General features: G+C 27.9%; 1 protein-coding gene across 6 annotated transcripts; it reads left to right on the forward strand.

Annotated features, from left to right (window-relative positions):
• Window positions 1–1,178: 1,178 nt before the first annotated feature.
• Window positions 1,179–20,200, forward strand: LOC145187245 (atrial natriuretic peptide receptor 1-like). Of its 6 annotated transcripts, none has more exons than XR_016446929.1 (17): window positions 1,179–2,057; window positions 6,575–6,885; window positions 7,608–7,749; window positions 9,694–9,912; window positions 11,412–11,493; window positions 11,711–11,825; window positions 12,249–12,407; window positions 12,553–12,657; window positions 16,383–16,454; window positions 16,532–16,694; window positions 16,915–17,067; window positions 17,271–17,451; window positions 17,570–17,710; window positions 17,860–18,036; window positions 18,946–19,120; window positions 19,406–19,596; window positions 19,678–20,200. XR_016446929.1 is itself a non-coding variant. In XM_090071866.1 (17 exons), exons 1-17 carry the CDS (start codon window positions 1,394–1,396, stop codon window positions 19,783–19,785), a joined length of 3,174 nt encoding a protein of 1,057 aa, XP_089927992.1. In that variant the 5' UTR covers window positions 1,179–1,393; the 3' UTR covers window positions 19,786–20,200. The 6 variants fall into 6 exon arrangements, 3 of the variants coding, with proteins under 3 accessions (XP_089927992.1, XP_089928007.1, XP_089928002.1); XM_090071866.1 differs by having other exon boundaries at window positions 17,860–18,052; XR_016446935.1 differs by lacking the exon at window positions 1,179–2,057 and adding an exon at window positions 5,003–5,095.
• Window positions 20,201–22,630: the final 2,430 nt, after the last annotated feature.

Consider the following 22,630-nt stretch of genomic DNA (forward strand, 5'->3'; position numbering starts at 1 on the left):
GGGTTTCATAGCTGTTTACACATTTATTATTGTTTTTTAAATAAAAACTGCATGATTGTTTCTTTTTCTTTTTCTTGTATAATGTAATTATCCATGTATGAAATCCTTACATTTTTGGCATTGAATATACTACTGTTACCTGGTGATGATGATAGCATGACTAAATGTTGTGTGTGCCGCAATAATTAATAAGATATATTGAATTGATTCTAAATTTTACGCTCCGCATTCCAATTTCAACAACGACGCTTAAAGATTTTTATTTTACACTATAAGAAATAAATTTTAAGATGTATAATAAACTATTGTTCTATTCTGCAAAATGGATAGAAGAGCTATAAATTACAATAAAGGGATTTTAAACTTTAGTTTAAAAGTTTTGTTTGTTATTGTTTTTTTTCAATTTTTTTTTTTATAATTATCATTTTCGAAATGTATACTTTTAAGGGTAGGTTGTTTTTCTAATATAAAAATTTTAGATTTTTTTTTTTAGATTTTTAGTAACAACGTTATTTTAAAAACGAAAGTTTTTGAAAAACAACAAGAGAAAGCGCTCTGATTAGGTTTTCAAATTTTACTTGAATTAGAATAAAATTATTCTTTGTTGAGGTTAAAAATATTCCAAGTTTGTTTAGTTATGTGGCCGCCTTCAAACCTTTCACAGAATTGTTTTTTTTTTTTTATTGTTTAAAAAAAAAAAAATAATAAAGCTATTCCATTACGTCTTGTGCGAAATCAAATGACAAATGCAAATTTTTGTGAAGAAGGAAAAACAAAATCATTTTTACTCTTTAAAATTTAAGTAAAAAGAAGAAGAAGTTCTGAGTTTTTAAAAGTACTAACAAGCGCTTATTTCCTAAATATTGTATCTGTTGGAATTTATGAAGATATTGAATTTAGAACTTCAAATAGTTTTTCCTTTTTTGATAACGAATTCATTCATATGACTACTTAAATATTTATGCTGAATTCACAATTTAAACCAAAAGGAAGTGCTTTTATCAATGCATTTATTACTGCCTTTACTCTTCTTAGTGTGTATAAACTCATCCTTCTGTCTTCCTATAAAATATTTATCAATACTTCATTAATATGTTAAGGCTAAGTTTATCAATTATTGGACAACGGTAACGTTCAATAAGGCAACGTTTTTTAATTGGGATAGTTTGTTTACAAGCAAATTAGAAAAGATTACAAATACGTTACATTGCGTTACAAATACGTCACAAACTTTTTACATCTTGTTTGCATAAGTGAGGTTTATTAAGAAGTTTCTTAACAAACCGCTTTTTTTTTCTGTTAAATAGCCATTGTTTGGAAACATCGAGATGAGTTTATCATATATGCGTTTTAATTGCTTCACTATTTGTTATTAACAGGTTAAAATAAGAACATGATATTCCGAATTTGTATCTACTTATTATTTTCAAATTTTGACGTAAGTTGTGTTTTACCAGAAATAAAAGTTGGTATGCTTATATCATGGACTTCAACGGATGTTGCTGCTCAGAGATTTGCAGGAGCAATAACTCGGGTTCTTGATGATATAAACAATAGTTCTGAGATACTGAACGGAACTAAAATGACTTATATACAAGCAGATCCCGATTGCACCGATCGAGATGGTCTTGGAGCAACTGTAACTCTATTTAACAAAAATGTCGATGTATTCATAGGACCACCTTGCAGTCAATCGTGTCTTTCAGGTGGACTTTTGTCTAGTTATGAAAAAATACCAATGATATCGTTTGGATGCTCTTCGAATCAACTTTCGAACAAAACAAATTATCCGTTCTTTGCACGGACTAAACCATTTGCAAGGACGAGCTCAATGTACACACCAAAAACGTTCTTGCAGCTTTTGAACTTTTTTAAATGGAAGCATCTTTGCTTGATAGAAAGCTCTAACGATATTTACACCCCGATATCTCAGCAGGTTTATAAAATACTAAGTGCAAATGGCAATTTGTCGATCGTGTACGAGAAGTACTATCCAGATTATATCGAATACGAGAGTAAAAAAAATATTTTGGTTGCTTTACAAAATAAATGCCGAAGTAAGAATTTTTTTAATACTAATTAATTTTAATTCTACTGCGATTTCTTAACCACGACCGTTTAAGCTCGCAGCTTTGTCGCAAAGACTTAACCGCGACAGCTTAATCAGTGACGGTTTAACCAGCGACGGTTTAACCAGCGACAGTTTAACCAGCGACAGTTTAACCAGCGACGGTTTAACTGCATTGTTTTTTTTTTTCGTATTATTTAGATAATTTTAACTTAGCAAAAAAAACTTTATTTTGCTAATTCCAAAAGTTCGTAACCAGTTTGCCAGAAAGAAATCATATTTTGTCAATTATACAAGCATAACCAGCTAGGTTTTCGATGGAAGATTATTATTGATGTAGACATTTCCGTGGGTCCACTCTTTTGAGATTGGGTACTATCTTGTGAGACTCGGTACTATCTTGTGAGAGTAGGTATTATGTACTACTAGTAGGTACTATTTATGAGACTGAAAAAATTGCATCATTGTCAAGACCGACTTTCCCACTTATAGCAGATTTTCTGCGTAACTCAACGCAAATTGTTCCGAGATTGCGGACCATTTTTTTATTTGCCTCGCCTTCTTATTCTGTTCAGTTCGAAGAAAAAAAAAATCACACTAGAAAACTATTCAATCACATCAAATAAACGAAATACGCATGCTCAAAACTTTTTCCATTTGTTAATACATTTGCTGATACATTTCTTTAAGTAGAAACTGTGCCCATAAGAACTTCCTCCAAATAAAATGCTTAATGAGAAATTTGCAAGGTTTTAAAAAACATTGTCTTTACTTTGCTTATAAATGTAAAAAGGTGGTATTCATTTTTCGATCTTATTGCCTCTATTGAGTTTCATAAAACTGATTTATTTTGAATTTTTAACAATTATATCCTGACACATGCCGGTGACTGCAATGATCATTTTCACCAATTTCATAGTATCAAATAGGAAAAAAAATCCCATATGCTCTTTTTTATAAAAAGATCTATGTTCTTCTCCATTTTTCGTACGCATTCTACTTTAAAATCCACTATTTAATCCTATGCAACAAAATCATGCATCGTAAGTATTTAACTTTATTTTTATCTTGAGACAAAATATTAAAATGTCTGGAGCAAAAGCTTTTAGATGCTCTGTTGGAATCTCCCATTTCAAATATTTACTAGAAATTAATTTATAACACGTGATAAAGAGTTCCACTAAGAGTAAGTCAAATTGAAGCAGGAGTTAGTAAAATTACGAACGTCATTTGCTGACAAAAATTTACTTCCACATAAAAAATTAGGACATAAAGATATTGAATTAAAGTATGCTGTATATTATTTTTTATGCTCGTACTTATGCTTCGACAAGTGCACCTGCTTCTGTGCATAACTAGCATAACATAAAGATAAATTAGCATAAATTAGTTCGTAACATGACATTATTTCGCTCGTAAGCAAAAAGCTAATTTAACTTTATAGTCTGTTTATAGACACTAATCTTTTTATGTTTTTAAATACGACAGTAGATATGCAGCAGGCTATATATTGGAGCAGATGCCACCCTTAATAGTGCTTGAATAGTGCTTAAATATCTATAATTTTATATAGTCTATATAAAGTTTGATATATATAGGCGCTATTGTTGAATTGAATTAATTATTGTTGAAATTTTAAATATTATTAAAATTGAAATTTTAAATAAAATTAAATATTGTTGAATTGAATTAATTATTGTTGAATTTGAATTAACAAACAAAAACTCAATCTCATGTTCACACTATAGATTAATTTAAAACCGCAATTTTTCTGTTGCAAATTATTAGAATATTAACTTTAAATGAAGTGTTTTAAACAATCCTCTGCAATATTAATTATGTACTTATTTTTAGATAAATAACTTAATAATTCCCTAATTTTACTTAACGCTGCAATATTATCATACTCAGCAGAAAAAAATCACAGAAAATCCAATATAAATGCTGAAACACCCCGATACTGGTTGTTAAAACAAATCATTTTATGAACTTACATTTCGTATATTTGCATGGTGAATATCACAAAATAATTATAAAAATATCAAACAATATTGCATTCCAAAAATATATATAGAAATATTCTAAACCCGACAACTCGATTTCGTGTTCACCAGAGTAAAAATGAGTTAAACCTTCATTTAACAAAATTGCACATCTGTGACAAATATAATAACAAATGTAATAACAAATGACAATAATTTGCAGTTTTGATAAATGAAGATTTAGCTCATTTTTTAATAGAGCGAAGATCGAGCAGTTATGAAGATTCTAACTGGTATATCAGAAAATCCCATAAAAGAAGTAAGATTGGCATCTTACTTCTTTAAATCTTTTTCGAGAAGTTAAAACCTTCTCAAAACCCATTTTTTTATGACATAGTCATCTTGCACTATATAGTGTGTTGCTAGATCTTAGAAGATTGGAATGAAGATTTCTTGAAGATCTCTTGAAGATCTTTGTTGGAGTGCCATTGGAATAAAAAAACGAGAGAGTTTGACTCTCTTGAGTGTCTAGCTGTAGCTGTTTTTGCTTTTTAGGTTTAGGACTAGTTTCAGTTTCTGATATTAGACTAGGAAAAGCCTTTTTAGGTGTACCTCCTTTTTTTAGTTTTACTTGACTTTGTGATCTTCCCTGTTGGTGAGCCTTCTCAGTTGGTAGTGTGACATGTGGTAGCTCATATGACTCTTGTTCACAAGTTTTTTCCTAATCTTCGAAGTTAGGTTACACCCTTTTGTAATTTTGAGTTACAAAAAACTAACATGGAAGTGTTTTCTGGTTTTAAATTATGCCTTAAATTTGTAACTGTACTACCTCTTACTAAAAACCGCTTTTACGCATTTTATCGTTTTTACGCATTTTTACCGTCTTCTGTAAATGAGAAAGCGTAATAATGCGTAATACGCATTTTTACGCATTTTGTCGCATTTTACCGAAATTTTTTTCCTCCGGTGCGGTAACACCGAGGCTTAGTATATTATACTAAGCATCGTCCTTATTAAGGACGTTTAATACACAGGAGACGGCACGGTATGTACATAAATTTATACGCCAGTTTTGAAAGTCATCTGCAATCTTGGTTGACCCAAACATTTTTATGTTTTGCGCGGAACTATAGAGAAAACATAGCCGAAACCAAATCAAAACATTGCAACAAATTAATAAATAGTTTGCCAGTTATATTTTCGAGGTTATATTATCTACAATGAATTGTTTGCTAACTGATTATCTGGTTCAGCTCATTCCAAAATATATGGAATACTGAAACAGACATCCAGATAGTCATATGTCAACACAAAATTAGCAGACACCATGTTTTACAGTCTGAACATTTCTTGTGGAAATAAAAAAGAAATGTTTGTGAGTTGTTTTTTTTTTTTTTTTTTTTTTACTAATGTCAAATGTCTAGTTAGAGATGCACATTGTCAAGTTTAAATTAATTTCTTTTCAAGTGGTTTCACTGACCTATAAATATAACAAAATTTGTGTGCTGCTGTATACACAGTATTTTCTTTATTCTTTTTAAGGCGAATAAGGTTTTCCAGCATACAGTACCAGTATGTAAAATTTTTACATGCAAATATGTTTTCAATATTGACTGCAAAATTGTATGGGGCTTTACATTTGACAAGGATAATCAATCATTGCTGTTGTGTTCAATGTTAATTCTGAACACTTTTTCACACAAATTGCAAATGTCAAGAACATCTTTTAAGGGAATATCAACGCAGCTTTTGTTTTCAAGTTAATCAAGGCATATTGTTCATGTTTGCTACTTGTGTTTATATATATGCGTGTGTGTGTGTGTGTGCGTGTGTGTGTGTGTGTGTGTGTGTGTTATGATAGTGATATGTATATATATGCATTTATATACATACACTTAAGTTATAGCTCATTACTTTATATACATATAAATATATATTTTTTTAAACTCACAAATATTTGGCTTTATTTTCACAAGAATCATACTATCTGAAATACAGTATCTGCTGGTAGCATGTTGAAGTACAGCTATCTGAATGTCTATTCAGTATTTCAAATGTTATTGGAATGAACTGAAGAAGACTATCAGTTAGCAAATAATTCTTTACATAATAGTATAAGTTGCCAAACACAAACTGACCAATTATTCAATCATTTAATTCAATCAATAAATTTTTTAATTTTATTAAGTTTTGAAGTAAAATCTTTAGTTCTGTGATATTGCTTTGGGTTAACCAAGATGGTGGCAAAATTTCAAAACTGGCTTCACAAAATTCACATGATACTGTCTCCTGTTTATTAAACCTCCTTGCTCATGTAGTAATACTAAGGGGAAGAAGGGGGAGGGATCTTGAACATAAGTCTGGGAATTTTAATATTGTTTTCTCTTTTTTTACTGTTTATCTATGAAGTGTTTATTTACAAGTTTAGAAAGCTTGGCTTCCTATAATTGATTGTGCTGTACAAATATCTGTAACCAGCTAAATTTTTCCTTTGTATTTTGCAAAAGTTTTCTTTTTCTTTTAGTATTTATCTTTATTACAAGTCGTCTTGACGTGATTGACTTCTCAGTGCATGCCCGGAAGTTAGGATGGATGAATAATAATGAATATGCATTTTTGCATTTGGATTTTGATTTTGATTTTCTTGGATGGAATGAAGCTCGACTGAAACAATGGGGTTTATCTAAAGAATATATCCTAAGTAATGTTCTTGAAGGTATAATAACTGTATCAAATAGCCGGCCAAATGATTCTGATGCTAAGTATAATGATTTTCGTCAAGATGTTGTAAATAGACTTCAAACCAACTTTGGAATTGAAACATCTGTTTCAAATGTAAGCATGCTTTCTTTTTAAACAAGTGTGCACATCTACTTTGCATAGAAGTTTCTATGAAACTTAAATTTCTTCACTAGTGAAATTTTTACATATGCATTTTTATACATTTTATACATTTTATACATTTTATACATTTTATACATTTTATACATTTTATACATTTTATACATTTTATACATTTTATACATTTTATACATTTTATACATTTTATACATTTTATACATTTTATACATTTTATACATTTTATACATTTTATACATTTTATACATTTTATACATTTTATACATTTTATACATTTTATACATTTTATACATTTTATACATTTTATACATTTTATACATACACTTTATGCATTTTGTCATCTATCAAAAATGGTAGAATAGATAGTAGCACATATTCTTAAAACTGGAGATTCCTTGCATAACTTCTTTTTTAGCCAAAAGCAGACATAATTTTCTCATAGCAATCTTTCTCAAGAGGGGGATGAGAAATGAGTTGTTAGTTTTTTTGCATAAAAAATTTAGTGATAGATTGAAAAATGTGCAAACTAGTAATATTTTTTGACATTCTAACCATTCTACACATTCATGAATGCATTACCTTTTTTTAAAATTAACATAACTGAAGCCTTTAAACAAAAACACATTTGTGTTCCTGAAAATTTAGTATTTATGAATGTAAAAGTTTTAATTATTGATGCTTATATTTTTTATATATAGATCTTATCAAATGCAGGGTATTTGTATGATGCTACAATGCTATATGCAAGAGCTGTTGATGCAATGCTTAAAGCAAATAGCAGTGCATCTATAAAAGATGCTCGACAAGTATTTCAATTTATGAAGAAGACTACCTTTGAAGGTCAGTTGCATTGCTGTGTGTTATCTTTTTCTCTCAAATAGTCTTGGTCTAAGAGACAAATGGTTATTTTTAAGTTAAAATTATAATGTTTAATTTGTCCTCCTGATATATTGAAAAAAAATATCATGAATAGGGTTATTAGAAAGAATACAATATATATCATATGGTTATATTGCAACTAATAAAGTTGTGGTTTTTTTTTACCTCTACTAATGTTGTATCTTTTATTTTTAAAAAAATCTTTTAAATTTTTTTTTACTTATTTGTTTGCCCAGACTCTTTAAATTTTCAACAGATTTTTTGCAGTTCAAATAATTGATTGCAGTTACATTTAAAAACAGTTTTTTTAATGAATTAAGTCTACAACTTTAAATCTTTACCATGGTATCTGTTAATACATCAATCAGTCTACTTACTGTACTAGTTTAAATGCTGCTCTCAGTATTTTAAAAATATTTTTTGATTAAATAAAAAAAAGCACTTTTATAGGCTTAAAAGTACCCTTATTACTCTCAGCTTTAAAACCATAAAGATTACTGATTTTTCCCAAAAATAAAATTTTTCCTCAATTAGATATTTCAATTGATACACAAAAAACAGATTGTGGTAAAAAATTGGAATGTTGTGCTTTTTATTATTGCAACAAGAAAGACACAATCTTTTTTTTTTTTTTTTGTACCTAATGCTCATCACCTCAAGCACATTGTCACACTTACACTTAAAAAGTAAAAGGGAATACTCCTGCTTTTTCATTGGCTGTTTAATGATCTTTCTTACCCTCTTTTGTCTTACATAGGTCATAATTATCTTAAGTAATTTATGCAGCAAAATGCTTCCAGGAAATAACTAAAACCCTAAACATAAAGTGTCATTTTGCAAATCACTGAAAATGAAAGTAGTTTTCTAACCTTTAATCCGCCATTCTTGGTTAGAATAATCATAGTTTGTAAGAGGAATCCATGGTTCAGACAAGATTGAATTCATTTGATCATTATTTTTTATATGTGCTGTTTAATTGTATGCACTTTTTAAATAAATCAGTGATTATTACTAATTCTTACATTTATGAATGCAATTGGGATTGTACTTGTATGCATGATGTCCAACAAGGGACAATTCTGATTTCTGCTTGTTCTTCAGGAAATGATTTTTCAACAATGATAAAAAAATAGTTTATGATGTTACTGGCTTGAAGAAACATTTTAGTTTTTTAAGTGTTAGCTCTTGAATTTTCATTATAATTCAAACAGAAAAAAAAACTACCACTTGTTTTTGTTTTTTGTTCTTTTTGTTGTTGTTTTTTGTTTATTTTTTTACTTTTATTTTTTTGCATTTTTCAGTGACCAATAAAGAGAATTTTTTTTTTTAGTTAATAAATTAATTTATGTAATCATTATGCGCTTTTGTGTATTGGTCAGCACATTTCAATTTCATGCTGAAAGAATTTATCAGGTTCAAATCCAACTATGATCTCTATTTGATTTGAAAAACATAATTAAATTTTTTGTAAAGTTTATCATAAGTTAAAAATAAATATAATTAAAAATATAATATCATTTTTCTTTAGTTTAAATTTTTTTTTCTTCATCAATTTTCTTTGTTGCAAGAAAAAAATTATGAAAAAAAGAAGAGAAAATTGCAAATACCATTAACATTATAGAAATATATATATCAATATGTAAAATAATAAAAGGAAATTATTGTAATTTTTCATGATGGTATTTTGAAACTGAATATTTCCCACATATACATAATCTTTTCAAAATTATGATTCATTGAGATTTTCAAAAGCGATAATTTCTTTCCTTTTTAAATTTCTAAGAACTGCTTATGGTTACAACATAAGTATCTGAGTGATACATTTCGTCTATTTTATTACTTTTTGTTTTAGATGCTTGTATTAAAGTTTTCATTTTTCAAATACTTATTATTATTTTTTTTTAGGTATAACAGGCCATGTTGAAATTGACGAGTTTGGTGATAGAATACCATTATTTGTGATAGGTAATGTTCATAATGGCACAATCCTTCAATCAGCTGTTTATGATCCGCTATCAGATGTTTCATTATCAATATTAGACAAAACAATTTTCTTTCTTGGAGGTTACACCTCTGCTCCTGTTGATGTACCCAAATGTGGATTTGAGAATGAGAAGTGCTTAGGTTGTATTTATCATGTATAACTAGTTTTTAATCAGTGCTTAATTCTTATATCAATCATCAAATGAGGTTTTATAAAAAAAAACTTACTAATTAAATATATGCAAGGAAGATCTAATTAGGAAAAATCTTTCAAGTAATTTGCTACAGTGTCTTACTGCATTTAAACTTAAATTTTTAAGTTTTACTGCATGGTTTAACCCTGCATACGGAAGTTTTAGGACATCAGTTTTAATGCTTAATCAAAAAACACTTAAACATTTTTGTTTTAGTTTTTGATGTGGCATTAAAAGTTAAATTATTAAATATTAATCATCAAATAAATTAACATTAAACCTATCAAAGTGTTTTAGTTTTGATCTTTGATCCTGATTCAGTTTAGTTTTGATTGAATTTTTTTCAATTATGACCCTGTTGAAATACACTTAATAAAAAAGCCAAATCTGAACTAAAGTTAATTTTTCAGACCCAACATGAAGCCCTACATTCACAGCAATTCCATTCATTGCACTACAATTTAGAGGTTACAATTTGAATGCAAAATGGTACTGCAAAAATTTTTTCTCAAACAATTACTGTCAACCTGACAAGGAAACAGTTGAAAACAATAAAAACCACATCTTCTTTGGTGATATTGCACATTTTTTAATGAAACATTCTGTGTAAGGGTGTATACAATGGTACATGTGGTGCATGAATATTTATTGTATACACATGGGTATATACAATTTTATACACCCATGTGTATACAATTAATATTCATGTACAAACTCTGGTATCTTAATAATCAATACAGAACAATATATAATTGCATAATTCTTATGATTTTCTAGTTGCACTAACTTGTTAGCCTAAATTTATGCATTTATGTAATATTGTTGTGCTGCAATTAAAACCTAGCACAATCTTGTTGAGCCTTTTTTAACACATCAACAGTCATATATGATATGCAGCACCAAATCTCAAAAATTTAATTTTAGCATCAGAACTTAAATCTTTGAAATGTGGACTGCTGTAAGGCATATTAAAGGAAAAAAAAAAAAAAAAGAAAAATATATTTTTGTACAAATTGAGAGATGCATAAATTTCTTTTTTAAAAAGAGAAATAATTTTAAATTTGTCTATGCATAAAGGTACACATTTTTCTTATTAAAAAACAAAATCTTCAAATGCTTTTATAGTTTGAATAATATAAATATTATTAAAAAATGAAATATTGTAAATATTTTTACATATAGTTTGTAAAAATCTTATAGTCTGTAATATCTAAATCTAATATGTTATGATAAAAATATTGCAGATAAATTAGATAAAGATTAAAATAGTTAATTTTGTTTTTAATTTCTATTTATCTTTTTTTTATCTTCTAAATACAAGTTCATATCAGTTAATTTAAAATAAAACCTTAGGTTCATTTTTAAATAATAGTAGAGGATTTCAAAAACTACTTAAGGGGGTAATGTGGTTTTCACAGTTGTTAGTAACAGTTATAAATTTTTTAGTGGCATTTCAATATGTACCACTTGTGGCTGGTCTTTTATCAGTGCTTGTCTTGTTTATCATAACTTCTATTTATTTCTACAGGTACGTATTAAAAAATTTTAAATTGACTTTTTTGGTAATATAATTAAAAAAATGTTATCTATTGTTACTAGTTTTGTTACTGCCTGGTACTTTTTGTTTATATGCACACAAATTTTGTTTTGGATTTTTTGCATGAATACTGATTCAGTGAAGTATTTGATCATTTTATGTTCAAAAAGTGTCCATTGAATTTTTAGCATTTTTATTCCATTTGTAGAAAGAAAAAGTATGAAATGAAAATACTTATGAATGGTCTGGTAATAAACTGGAAAGATTTATCATTTGCTGATGAGGGTTTTTTAAAAGCATCAGTACGCAGCAGAATGTCTTTGGTATGTTTCCTATTTCTTTTTTTATTTTTATCATGACAGTAAATTTGTTTTAATGTGCAGATTAAAAATGTTGTAAGATTTCAAAGTATATAATGATGCTCAAGACAAGACTTTCATGGGTGTAAAATGTTTCTTAAAAATGTAAGAGGACGAAAATAGTAATCTGTGAAAATATCAGTTATAAAACCCTATTCACTTCTGTTAAAATTAAGAGGCTGACTTAAATAGTGCATTTTACTTATACACCTATATATCTGAATAGCGTGAAAGTTCAATGGTTCATTATGTTGATCTGCTGAGTTCTCCAACAAACTTAATTTAAGTTATTATTTAAAAATGCATCACATTCATTCACTTATTATGTGTGACAGTATGTTCAACATGTTTCTCCAACATGTCGTCTTTAAATTTCTTTAACTTTAGAAGAGTCGCACATCTGATTTATCTAATCACCAAACTAACGGTAAATTTTTTGCCCCATTGTCAAGAGTTGTTTTTTATAAATCAACTCAGCTGTACATGAAGACAATAAGACAATGTAAACTTGAGATTAACAAAGAGCTATTGATTGATCTTAAGCATGTATGTTTATCTTTTTTTTTTTAATATTAACAAAAATGTAGTTACTTAAAATGCTTAAAAGGATTTGAAAAAATAGTTATTTTTTTATTACTTAGAAAGTAAAGTTGATAACTTTCTTGAGAATCAAACATTTATCTTAATTTAGATAAAAGATTTGAATGGAACAAATATTAACTCTTTTTTTGGAATTGCTGTTCGTGGTCAGGATTATCATATTTTTTGGTCATACTGTTCAAAGGGAACATTGCAGGTATTATTTGTAGCTGCTATTGTAGCTGCTAATGTTTAAAGTTTGTTTTTAGAATGTTTTAATTTTTTTATTGCATATATCAGATCTCAGCGCTGTTGGATACTTGGTATTCTTTTTGCATATAGATCCAGACCAAAGTTTATACTTCTGCTGTAAACTGCAAAATTTTCATTCTTGAAAAAGTTATAGTCTCAAATTTAAAAAAAATTTTTTTTTTTTTTTATACCTAAAGGTTGCATTGTTAGATTTTATATATACTTTTTTTAATTTAACTCTTTGAACCTAAAATGTTTGAACACTAAAAGAGGAAAAATTCCTAAGCTTTAAATATAAGTGCATATATTTTGCTAGCAAAATACATTAAATCATTTTAAAAGCTTTTTTGAATATAGTTGTTACAGTCTTGTGTGAAAAAATAATTTCTATAAAGAAGCTCACATTTCATAAACTTACCAATTTTCCAAATTATTCATATTTTACCTCTAAATAAAGATAATCTTATACTACTCAATTTAAACTTAAAGTAGTTAAAAGTATTCAGAGGAATGTAATATTTAAACTAAAATGAAAATTCAAGTTGATGAAAAAGTTATTCTGGATTGCAGAAAACAGAAGATAGAATTCTAAATAATGCCAAAATACTGTTGTGCAAAAAAAATATTTGATGAAAAAAAAATTTAAATTTGATTCTAAGTTTTAAATATGCTGTTTCTCATGGTTGTGATGGTAACCAAATAATTGAAATTTATTGGTTTTTGTTTTTTGGGTTGAAAGTCTTAATGCAGCTGTAAGGCAAAACCATATAAAAGCATATGTAAGAATGAAACATTCCATAATGAGGATGTGGAATCAAAATGTTTTCAATGGTCGTTAATTAATTGGAGTTGACTCCTGCCATCATCCTGGTTCAGCTAAACATAATGACTAAAAAAATTAGAGGAAGTGTAGTAAATTCATGTTGCACCTATTTCTCAATGAAAGGATACTACAGTACCTTTTTCAAAAAAAAAAGATAATTTGACACTTTAAATAAAAGAAAAAATTAAAGGATTAAATTTATAGTAAGAAAACAATGAGTAAATATATGATTTATATAGCAGATATAACTGTAGTTTTTTCCTTCTATTTTTTTTTTTTTTTTTTGAATTTTAAAATCTTACACGGTTGACTTCAATGAGTCTGATGAAATAAATTAGTTTCTGTATATCAAAAGTATTATGAAAGGAGGCATTATAGTTACATCGTTATAAATTATACAACTGCTGAGAATACTTTATGCTTCTTTTGTGCACACTGTTAGAGTTTGCAGTAGAAGTTTGGTCACCTATTCGAAAGGGAGAAATTGAGTTATTAGAGAGTCCAACATTGTGCAACTTGATTAATACCATCACTTAAAAAAATCAACTATGAGTATTGTCTAAAAGCTTTCAACTTGACTACCTTGAAAAAAAAGGAGACAACGAGGAGATATGGTTCAACTTTATAAATTCTTCAACGGTTTTAACGATTTGGAAACAATAGAAAAAATTAGTATTCAAAAAACTCAAACAAGAGGTCACAGCTTTAAATATGTCAAAGAAATAACTAAGCAAGCATGTTGTGAAAACTTTTTATTTAATAGATCTGCCAATTTATGGAATAGCTTGCCAAGCGAGTTGGTTAAAGCATAATCAGTCAACAGTTGTAATGCAGGTCTTGATTGCTGGATGAGTAGCAATTAAGCGAATCGGCTGTCAAAGTGTGTTGATACCACACTCACTGGCTCACACCAGTTACAGCATTTACTAATACTAATACTAATACTAACATATAAAAAATATCATGCTCTTTTATATGTTATATTATATATAACATAATATATAAAAAATATATATTGTTTTTTTTCTCTTGTAAAAGTATTGTTAAAATTGATGCAAGCAGCATAGAAGCATACAATACAAATTGAAGAAGTTTATCACATGATCATGATATTGATAGTGAAGATTCAAATATAGCTATACATAAAGATTTTGAGACATGGGCTTGTACATTTTACATGACAAATTGTATTTAAAAAATACTATTTGCAAAATTAGTACCATGTACACTGACAACTCAATAAGAATTTAAAATAAATTTATTAACAAAAGGAATTTTGCTGATTGAATTTTTCTTGAGAAAGATATTCACTTACACTAATACTTTTTGGGTAAGCTAGATGGAACAATTAGATGTAGCAATTCATGAAAAAATTAAACTAAGCCAGTTTATTAAAATTATATTTATTATAAAGTAGTCATAATTATATTTAACCTTTTAATGGGTGTGCTGCCATAAAATTTATGGTAAATTTTATATTAATTAATTTTTACATGTTTAATTTTAAAAACAACCCTTATCTCTTCCTTGAACAATGTCTATTGATTATGTGGTGGGGATGGTTTGCTTTTATGTTTTGAAGTTTAATCTTCACATGGTCATTTGTGAATGAATGTCTTGTGAATAATGCTTATGGTGCGCAGCTATTAGTGCAATTGTATTCATATTTACCAGATTTTTATATATTTTGTGAATCAAAAAGATATGTATGTATAATGAATTAATGATTAGTTGGCCTTATTGCAGATGTCCTTGTGCAGTTTTTTATAATTGTATGAATGTAGCTGGAATCAATTCACAAATTTTATATTCCTTTCCTAACTTGTATGACACAAAAATTACAACTTCGTATTATCCTATGTATTATTATGTTTTTGCAACTTTTCCTGTAAACAGATCTCTTGAAACCTACACTTTTTAAATTTGTTCTAATTCATATATAAAATCCATAACACATACCAACTCTGATAAAATACTATGTATGTAACTTTTTTAAAAATTTCAGTTATAAAATTTTTATCAATAAAAAACCTTTTGACGCTCAAAAACTTGTTTCTAAAGTTAGGCCACTAAAATTTGACTTTTGACTTAAAATTTGACTCAAACCAAATATAAAAATAAAGTTGCTTAAATCAAAAAAAATTTGGTTTCCAGTCTTTTTTTATAAAACTTCTTGTTTAAGTGCATCAGCTGATAATAAATGATAATACACTTGTTTTTTAAACAACTAGCACTTTCCCTTATGAAAGAACACCTGAACCTTTAGAATTTATCATCAGAAATGCCATAATTGTCAGACATTTATATGTAAGTGTCACTTTCAAACAAAAATTGTGTGTGCTGATTATGTGGAAGTAAATAGAGAATTGAATTCTGACTAACAAGAAAATATATTTTCTTGTGTTATTTATTTTATATAGATCTATTTATTAATTGTGTTGTAATTAACATAGGTTCATTGACTTTTTTCATTGAAATATTGTTTTTACTTAAATTACTAAGAGAAACGTAACTGTATATCAGTTGAAAACAGTAAAAATCTGGTGTAATCTGTAAAACAAAATTTACAGCAAATGTCTGCTCATGTAAAAATATAATGCAGGCCTGCTCGAAGGTTAACTCAAATGTTTTAGAACAATGAAAAGTCTTCCAAATTGTTTTTCACTTTGGTTATTAATGCAAGAATTAATGCGTAATTAATAATTATTCAGGAGCTAAAAAACGAACAATTTTGAAAACCGTAGGGCTCTTTTATTGAGAATATTGGTTTTCTACACATATACATAACATTTCTATATATATATATGTATGTAACAGTTCTATACATAGAACTGTTCAATGCTAAAAATTTTTTTTTGTGATTTCAGGATGTCTTGCAGAATGATGAAATAACATGCGACTGGATGTTCCGACTTTCATTTGCCAAAGATATAGCTCAGGTAAAAAATTAGTTAAAATCAAAAGACTATTTTATGACTAAGTTTTCAGTTTTTAGTTTACCTAATTCATTTACCAGGGTCTACATGAAATTCAAAGAAGTGCAGTAGGTGTACATGGTAACTTGCGATCTTCAAATTGCTTGGTAGATAATAGATGGGTCTGCAAAATATCAAATTTTGGACTGAAAAAATTTCAGAGTAGTATAAAAGTTGAGAAAAGCTCATATGAGGAATGTCGAAGTAAATAATTTTTCACAATTTTCAAAATGATGGTTTATTCTTAGATTTTCATGATCATTTTCTACTTCACTTCTGTATTATTTATATCTGTAATATTTAACTCTGTATTATTTATCATTTCTATATTTTTTATTTCTATTTATTTATTATTTATTTATCAGTTGCGGTTAGTTTATGTTGCATTAGAATTAAATGTGCAATACATTGTGAAAATTTTTAGGAAATCTTTGTAAAGCCCCTGAAAGGATTAGGAATCCTGAAGCACCATGTACTGCTTCTTCTGACATTTTCAGCTATGGAATAATTTTATATGAAATTTGTACAAGAGGTGATCCCTTTGAGCTAGATATTCAATGTGGGCTGCAAGCCAAAGGTTTCATTTAATTTAATTTTTTTTCAATGTTTGAAAATAATTCTACTGATTTTTTAAAATTTATTTGTTTTGTAATTTGATTCTTTTATCTTCAATCCATTTTTATATTTCTATGGTTGTTTTATAATTCTTCTTTATCAATTTTTTTTTAATTTATTCTTTTTCAAAAAAATTTTACTTTCATAAAAATTCTACCATTATAGATATTATTGAGATGATTAAAAGCAACTCAATTCCAGTGTATCCTCCCACAATACCTGAAAATGATGCTCCTTCTAATTACATTAATCTTATGACAAACTGCTGGAATATAATCCCATCAAATCGACCAAGCACTCGAGATATAATTAAATCTATATTAAAAATGCAAAAACAGAGTGGAATGTAATTAATTAAAAAAAACTTATGTAACTTAATAAAGATGGTGTAGATGGTGTAGATGTCAGATTTATTATAAGCATGGTTTTTAACGATTTATTTACAGATATCTTTATATATTTAGAAAAGGAAGCTTAGTAGACCATATGTTAATGAGGATGGAAAAGTATACAGACAATTTAGAAAATTTAGTTGCTGAGCGAACAGATCAACTGGAACAAGAAAAAATCAAAACAGAAAATCTCCTTTACAAAATGCTTCCAAAGTATGTTGCAAAATATATATTTCCAACCATAAATATCATACATATTAGATATACACACTATTTATATTACAATTATGTGTAAATAGAGTGTAATATGATAAAAAAATACAAGTATAAAAAGATTTAGTAATAATTTTTTGTTGTTATAGAACAGTCGCAAACAAACTAAAAGAAGGTCATCCTGTTGTTGCAGAAAGTTTCAGTTCTGTTACTATCTTTTTTTCTGATATTGTTGGCTTCACCAGCATATGCTCTGAAAGCAGTCCCCTTGAAGTTGTGGAAATGTTGAATGATTTATATGTGTGCTTTGATAACTGCATTGACAAGTATGATGTATACAAGGTTGAAGTTGCTTTATGTAAAATTAGTCTTTTCAAACTTTTTTTATTTATTAGAAAATTGGTTAAAAAGTAATATAGGGTCATTCCATGTAAAATCACCGAATTTTTCAAAAGTACCCATGGGGTACAACCACAGATTTGTTTCTAATTTTGACCACTACAGACTTTATGTAGAAAACACAAATCTGAAAATTTCAGCTTGATTGACCAATCCATTCAAAAGTTATGATTGAATCAATTTTGACCAATGTTGGCAAAATTTGAGTATCTAGAGCTTGCAGTAAATTTTCTTGATTTTAAACAGACCATAACTTTATAAACAAAAAAGGTGATCACCTGACGTTTTGTGTGATCATAGCTTTTCACCAAAATAATCCACTTTGCTATTATTTTAGACAGATTCTAAATGATTTTGGAGTTATTATGCCTCAAAATTGCTAAAAACTGCAAAGGAAGGCTTTTCCAAACTTTGATGCACTACTGTTCTGTACTTACTGACAGACGTTACTCAATTTTTGTTTTGTGTACTTGGGGTAAAAACTAAAACTGATTAAAATGAACTCTCAAATACAAATGTGTTTAAAACTGCAAAAGGCATGCCCAATAGCATTTTTTTTTTTACAACTATTTGTACATATATCTCAAGTCCAAGGTCTAATTTTTTGTCATGAAATAGAGTATTTGATGTCATGTTGAAAGGTGTGAAAAAACTGTGAAAAAACCTTCTGAAGGTCTTTTTTTTTTTTTTGTTTTTTTTTTGTTTTGTTTTGTATGAGACCATAAGGTGATTTGATATATAATATGCCTATAACTGATAGGATGCCAATTATTATTAGTATTTCGTATTTTTAATTTTGTTCACAAACTAAATTATCTGACCTCTTATCTATACAGGTTGAAACAATCGGGGATGCATATATGGTTGTTAGTGGTATACCTATCTGTAATGGTAACAAGCATGTAGAAGAGATAGCAACAATGTCATTAGACCTCTTAAGCTGTGTTAAAAGTTTTAAAATTCGACATCGACCTGATACACAAATGCAGCTGAGGATCGGTATGCATACAGGTGTGAATGTTCTTACCTACTTTTAATTATCTCCATCATTGTGAAAATTTATTTTGATGCTTTATTATTATTTTGATCATTTCAATTTTGGAGTTTAAACAAATTGTATGTATGTGTAATGAATTAATGATTACTCATGATGTATCACACTAGAAATACAATGTTGTCTTTTTAAAAAGTTTATAGTAAAGTATTAGAATTATTTTTTTCCATTTTACCTGTTTTTCAAGAGATTGCCTGTTTTTACGTATAAGATTTTAATATTTTTGATTTCCAATAATATAGGCCCTTGTGTTGCTGGAGTCGTCGGTTTAAAAATGCCTCGGTATTGTTTATTTGGAGATACTGTAAACTACGCGTCCCGCATGGAATCCAGTGGGCTTGCATTACGTATACATGTTAGTCCTAAATCGCATGAGTTACTTGAACAGCTAGGAACCTATCATTTTCTTAAAAGAGGTCCTGTAGAAATGAAGGCAAGTTGTGATGTTTTATAAGTTTTTTTCTTTTTAATGTGTTGAATCTTTCTGAGTTTATTTTGATTTTTTAAATCTTAGGGTAAAGGAATAATTGAGACTTTCTTTTTAACTGGGAAAGATGGCTTTAACAAAGAATTGCCTGACTTGAACCTTGCTGCTAGTTTAGAAAGTCATAGTTTTAAGTGATTTAACATTTTTTTGAGGATTGGTTATTAACTTAATTCGATTGAAAAAAAGAAATCAAAAGTTAAAATCATTTACAAAAGTACATCCTTTAGAGGTACCCTCAAAAATCGGATGGTTTTAAATAAAACGATTAACTTTTCTTGGAAACTGGTGATTCTAACGTTACGAAGCTCTTCATTTGGAACTAGAAGCTTCAATTTGGAATTGAAAGAAAAAAACAAGCTTCTTGCATATTCTTTTTGATATAATAAAATTTTCAGATATAATTTATTATGCTAATAGTTACATATATTTATTTAGAGTAGGGGTCATCGTTTAATTTATTTCGTTAAAGTAATTATGCAGAGCTAATGAACCGCAATAATAATGCGATGCTAGTATTATATTGCTAAAATAATACATTTTTTTAATAAAAGGTGTTGTTTTAAAAGAATTTATTGTAGCCGATTACATTCTAAAATACACGGCTGAGTATTCCAGCTTACCTTTTAGGCCACTATTTCATACAAACACCTTAAAATTACATGGAATACCTCGCCTCTATTTGACATCGTTGCCTTATACCAGTGTTTGGTAACTGTTTATGTGCCCTATCTAAGCCTTCCTAAAACCCATAATTCTTAAAAATTGAATTGTTCACTGATGAGAGTGGCAATACGGTAACTTAAATTTGTGACCCCTCTGGGGCGTTGGAAACACTCCCCTAAAATTATGCTGTATTCATGTTGTAGAGAATTTAGCAGCAGAATGAGCTACTTTGAAATTTGATATCTACCACCATATACTGTTTTGTAATTGGCTAGCATTGCCGTTTTTATTATACTTAAACATTAATCTTTGCCATGTGGTGCTGTAATTTTTATGCCCTAAATTTTAACACTGTGGTTTTAATTCATCATAGAGAAGTGAAATTTCTGGTGTGTTTGTATTAGAACCTTAATTAAAAATAAATTTTCTGGATGTGTGACATCAAACAGATCATCAAAATCATAGCTGTATTCATTTTCGTTCTGTTGACTTTTCTGTTTTTGATGTTGCATTTTTTATTTTGTAAATTATATGGCACTATTGGTGCTTGGGAAATACCTGCCACGTCCAAAACGTAACAGTTCTTGAGCAGTAGGGGTAGGATTTTCTAGGAGAGTTTTCTTTTAGAATCGGTGTTGGTAGAAGAAACGACTCAGAGCCTTTCGATACGAAAGTAGCTTTGAACCTGTTATGTAATTAGACAAATTATTAGAGTTGTTCTATTTATGTTAGTGAGCGCACTTAAAACTATCGATTTCTTAGTTTAAATATTTCGCACATTAAAATTTTTTATCTTTATACGGCCAGTTGTTGTAACTAACTATAAGAGTTGAGCTAGATTCTTGATGTCAGCCAGCCATTTTTTACTAACTATATGTGCTATATACTTGATGCTAGCCAGCCAGTTGTTATTACTTAATAAAGTTTTTAAAGTTCAAATCAAAATAATTAAAATTTATTCATTTTCTGCCTAAAGTATTTTTTAACTTAAAATGATAAAAAAAAAAAAAAAAACAACATTTGAAAATCTCTAAAACTTACTTTAAAACTTCTATAAAACATATTTTGCTATTAGTTGACCATTTAATGATCTGTCTTCGCAAACCCTAAAAAAGTTTATTTTTATGATTTCATCAATTAATTTGGATTCATGATCTTGTTTCTAGTAGAGTCTTCAAATAAATTTCTTAAGACATTTATTTTACTGCAAAAACAAAAACATATCAAAAAATTTTACATTAAAAAATCTTCGGTATTATAAAATACTTTAAAAAAATATTTCTTTAAGAATTAAAAATGTTAAAACAACCTTATCTTTGAAACTAAAGTGAAGCGTTTGATACCATTTTAAAAATAGTATATCTTGAGGAATGTCATCCATTTAAAATTAACAAGATTTAAATTGGTTATAAAAGTTGCTTCAATTTCCTACGTAGTGATGTAACACGTGTTAACCCCAGTAAAATTAGAGAATTAAAAGTTAATTACAACAATCGAGTAAATTAAATATTAGAGCGCCCTGTAAGTGGCCTGTAAAATTCAATATGTCCTGAATTCTTAAAACCTATTTTTGTTTTTCGATTTGGTTGTATTATGAGGGCGGCGTTTTTATTAATTAATAATGTTTTAATATTTTTTTGTAATAGTATGTAGTAAGATTTAGGTGAAAAATTTAGGGAGGTTTGGGTCTAGGGTTATATGTAAGTGGTCTTGTGGAGGTTGGAATCTTGTGTACGTCTTTTCTGATTTTAATTTAATTCTCCCTCCTCACAGTATTGACAATGTTGATATCAACAAATGAAAACTAAAAATCATGTTAAAGTATATTAATAAATATTCGCTGTCCGAAAAATTGATTCTTTTGTTTCAACAGTGTTCCAAAATGTCGGTCCACACCAAACTTAATATTTTCTAAAAAGTATTAAATCTGCAAATTTCGTATTTTGAAATTATAACATTGAAACTGTTGGATAGAAAAGGTTAAACGTGTTCACCTCGCAAAAATTTTCTGATTAGTAACAAAATGAAATAATTTTGTACCTGATGCGTAAAATGCTGCGTGTATTAAATACCTAATACTTAGAATTCTAAAGCAAGATACCTAGTAGTTGATAAAATATATTGCAGCAGGAAACGTTCCAATGAAAGCAAACAAAAAAAGATTTTAAAAAGATATTTAATTAAAAAAAAAAAAAAGCATACAAAAACAAATCTTTTTTTAAAAAAAAAAATTCGCCTATTCTTTTGTTTAAATTATTAAAAAATTCTAAGAAAATATCAATAGAAAAACTAAAAAACTGTTATCAAATATTGAGCA

Source organism: Hydra viridissima, unplaced genomic scaffold (genome assembly GCF_058129835.1).
Source record: "Hydra viridissima isolate aposymbiotic clone 2 unplaced genomic scaffold, HvirCarnegie_v1 scaffold_1, whole genome shotgun sequence".
NCBI lineage: Eukaryota > Metazoa > Cnidaria > Hydrozoa > Anthoathecata > Hydridae > Hydra > Hydra viridissima.